This window comes from Atta colombica, unplaced genomic scaffold (genome assembly GCF_001594045.1).
Source record: "Atta colombica isolate Treedump-2 unplaced genomic scaffold, Acol1.0 scaffold38, whole genome shotgun sequence".
Classification (NCBI taxonomy): Eukaryota; Metazoa; Arthropoda; class Insecta; order Hymenoptera; family Formicidae; genus Atta; species Atta colombica.
The window spans coordinates 5,079,462-5,083,254 of NW_017259490.1; the positions used below are offsets into that span (position 1 = coordinate 5,079,462).

Below are 3,793 nucleotides of genomic sequence, written 5' to 3' on the forward strand. Positions count from 1 at the left end.
TTTATAATGAAATTTTTGCAAATCGAATAATTTGTTTTTTATATTATTTGTTATTATTTGTTTCTGTATATTATTGCAATTATAACCTCTTGATTTGCAATATCTACATTTAGTAGGTACATAGAAGATATTTTACAAAATTACGTAAAAAAAAACAAAAATCTATTTAAAAATTATTCTACTTGAAATTTATTTATCTGAAATAATAAGTTAATTTTGAATCATTAAATAAATTTTTCTAAATTTATCTATCTAAAAAATCGATGCATTCTTCGGCTGGGCCAGAATCGGTTCCAGCCAACCTGTTGCATGCCGATACGATAACTTGTTTGCGAAATAGCGGAGCCAAATGTCGTGAGCGGCGTGATAACGCCATCCTCGCCCGCCCTGGCAGGACTGAGGCCCGTTCAGGCGCCGGAAACGAAGCCACAGACACCATCGACGCCGCAAACGAGTCTACCACCAGGACAGAACATTTGTGCCGAATGCGAAAGACTCATCGTGTAAGTTTACGTACTCGGGACGCGTTTTGGTTTTTATTTTCAGAGGCTAGATAAGGCGAGAGGAGACAATAGTGCCAACAATCACGATGGTATCCTACGACAACAATCGTTTTCCATTTGCGTATCGAATGTCGTGCGAATTTTCAGTTTCTCAGATTAGAATTTTACGATTTATGAGATTTATATCTATTTAATATTTATATTAATTTAATTCTTAGATAAATTAATTATATATATGAAATAAAAAACTGTGAAAGTCTCTTTTGATATTATTATTTGATAATCATCATGGTTTTAATCTGAGAATGTGTGTAGAAACTCGCATGAACCGGCGAACGCGATCGCCTTCAGTCAGTTGAGCAGTCATATTTGATTCGACACTTCCCTGTTGCTGCCCAGTTGTTATGGAGCTTTTTCTCTACTTCCATGTCGTAGTTCCTTCAAGGACAGAATTTTACTCCTCGGTGAGCCACGCGGTTGGCGGAAGGGCCACTTCACCGAGGTCACCTACGCCTCTGTTTCATGCTATGGGTGGTGGTGGTAGCGCACCTGCCGATAGCAGGCACTTTGTATGGATGGACGAATCGTACGGGAAGAATCGAGAACCACAACCGCAAAAGCAGGAATCTTCTGCCGGGTCGGGCTCGTCGACACCGGGCGGGGTCGTTTGTAGCAACTGCGACCGAGTGATCGTGTAACTATTTACGAGCGAGACTCTTGCCACCCTTGTGCACGAGACGGCCACGGCGGGTTTCGTTTTGACGTTTTTAAGGTGTTGGCATTCGCATACCGAGAACGATACGATGCGAAAGTTTATAGAAACTATTAACTGTGATGGTTCAGATTCTTAGAGAGATTCTATCAATTGCAAAAGATTATTTATATTGAAAGTCGCTCACGCTTTTTTTTTTAATTATAAAACTTATTTATAAAGTTCTTGTTAATGATAAATTTGCAAAAATTATTTAAATAACAAATTGTTAATAAATTTATTTTGATAAATTAAATTTCAATTAAAATAAATTAAATTAAATTAAAATAAATTCATATGAAGTTATCACAATCAGTCTTTGAAAAAATTAATTTTCTATGGCTCATTCGATTACTCATCGTTTGCACATTTCGTATTTTCGTTTGCATACCATAGCAATTGAATGAGCTATAGAAAGTTAATTTTTTAAAAGTTGGAACAAAAATTTCACAACACAAGTTAAAAATAAATATTAATAAAAAGAGTTGAGTTGAATTGAGCTTAATAAGAGATATTATAATATTTTAATAAGTCTGTTTTAAATTTTAATAATGTTAATAAGTGTGAAATATTATACAAAATAATTATAGAAAATAATAAGTAATTCGTAATTATAGAAAATAGTAAATGTAATTCGTAATCTCATCGTTCTCAGAGTTGGCGATTCATACGCCTCGTACAATCGTCAAAAACGACGCCATTCTGAGTTGCTCGATTGTTGCTCGTATGCTAGTATCATCTTGAAGATTCCGATTCGAAGAGAATATGTGCACATCTCTTTCCCTTCCTATTGTACTTAAGTTATATATAGTTATAAAAATGTAGAGTTGTGTCGAATAACAATATACAATAAACATTTTATATCGGATAACAATAATATGAGGCTAATAATAAACGGCAATAGAGAAATTATATTATAAATAAATGATACAAATTCATGTAACAATTTCATAATTTGTAAAAATTAATTTAAGCGATAAAAGAAGTGCACATTTATCTCCTTGATTATGTGTTCGAAGCACGCCTTTCTCTATCGCCACTTTTCGTCAACATCGCTTGTTCAGGAAGAGCAAGTACTTCGATCGTTATGCATTTTTGTTATCACTGTTATCTCTGGAAGAATTCTGATCATTCGAGCTTATAGCTTACAACCTACTGGAAGTCGTATCTGAGCGAGACGAAAATTTCTTACTCGCTCACAGCTTGAATGCAGCCCTATCTAAATGTCTCTTTATTCTCCGCACTTTACTCTCTTAATAGCACCTTTCGCGCATTTATAGCACACTGAATGACTGATAATGTATAAAAAAAAACTGCTTTCGATGTTGTGAATATTTTTGTGGATTTTTATTTTTGTCATATCTTTAGAACAAAATCTTTTTGTGATACTTTTCTATCTCTAATTTTTTTCTATGCTCGACGAGGGAAAACAATCTTTTTTACGAAAAAAATTTACAGACCGACAATATATTTTACGACCGACAAAGACATCTAAAGTTGTACTTGATTTTTTTGCAACATTATAGATGTTATGTTAAATATATTAATTTTTTTTTTTTAAGAAAAAATCATAAACTTGATTACTATTAAATTAATATTACTAAGAAATACAATATCACACACACAATACAATCCAACATTACTTTTCAAAACATTCACATATTATCATTTACCTAGTTTCGAATATTAAGTTATTTTTTACGGTGTTATATTTTTGAGATATCCACTCATATCCACTCATATCCGCTACAAAAATCAACTTTAAGCACGTTTTTGTAGCTTTACTTGTTTCATCGTTCTCATTCGAATATAATTTTCACGGAAATCATATATAAATAATTAATTAATAGTTATTCCCGGCCTCCTTCGTCGAGGTATCGAGTTTCTTACATCTCTTTCTCTCCTTTTTCTAGAGTGAATAGTAATAAAGTTCAAAACTCGTGGCACATCCGACGCGCCATTATCTCGTCGTTTATTGTTGTGACATTAAAGAAAATCAATTACTGCACTGAGACGCAAAATAATCGCGTTATTAACCTACTTATTCTTCCTCAGAGGTGTCTTCGTCAGGATCAAGGAAAAGAACCTTCACGTGGAATGCTTCAAGTGCTCAACTTGTGGCACGTCCCTAAAGAATGTCGGTTATTACAATATCAACAATAAATTATACTGCGATATTCATGCGAAACTCGTCGCTAGGCAAAATGCTCCGGCTGGTCTTGTACCTCTTACTATACCACCGTAAGTTATATAATATATATTATTCGTCTTAAATGTTACGCTTGAAAAATTTAATACAAAGTTTAATAAAAAATAAAAATAAAAAAATAATATATGTATATATCGTAATTATTTTATATATATATATATATATATAAAATAACACAAGTAAAAATACAAATAAATATATACATAAATAAGTTAGGATGATAATGAAATATAAATAATTGAAAAAATATCCTTTATGATTCGACAGAGGTGGCAAAGCACCAGCTAGTACCATTAGCGCGGCATTGGCGAGTGCACCTTTATCACCACC

The 3,793-nt window shown here is 33.0% G+C and overlaps 1 protein-coding gene across 1 annotated transcript in view; it reads left to right on the forward strand.

The window, feature by feature from the left end:
• LOC108690864 (PDZ and LIM domain protein Zasp-like) overlaps positions 1 to 3,793 on the forward strand; it is a gene marked incomplete at its 3' end in the record, with an annotated part of 24,965 nt that overhangs the window by 20,124 nt on the left and 1,048 nt on the right. Inside the window, exons 6-8 of the mRNA XM_018198372.1 lie at positions 341 to 503; positions 949 to 1,197; positions 3,310 to 3,495. Of these exons, the coding sequence (XP_018053861.1) occupies positions 341 to 503; positions 949 to 1,197; positions 3,310 to 3,495 (598 nt within the window). The remainder of the gene's footprint in view (positions 1 to 340; positions 504 to 948; positions 1,198 to 3,309; positions 3,496 to 3,793) is intronic.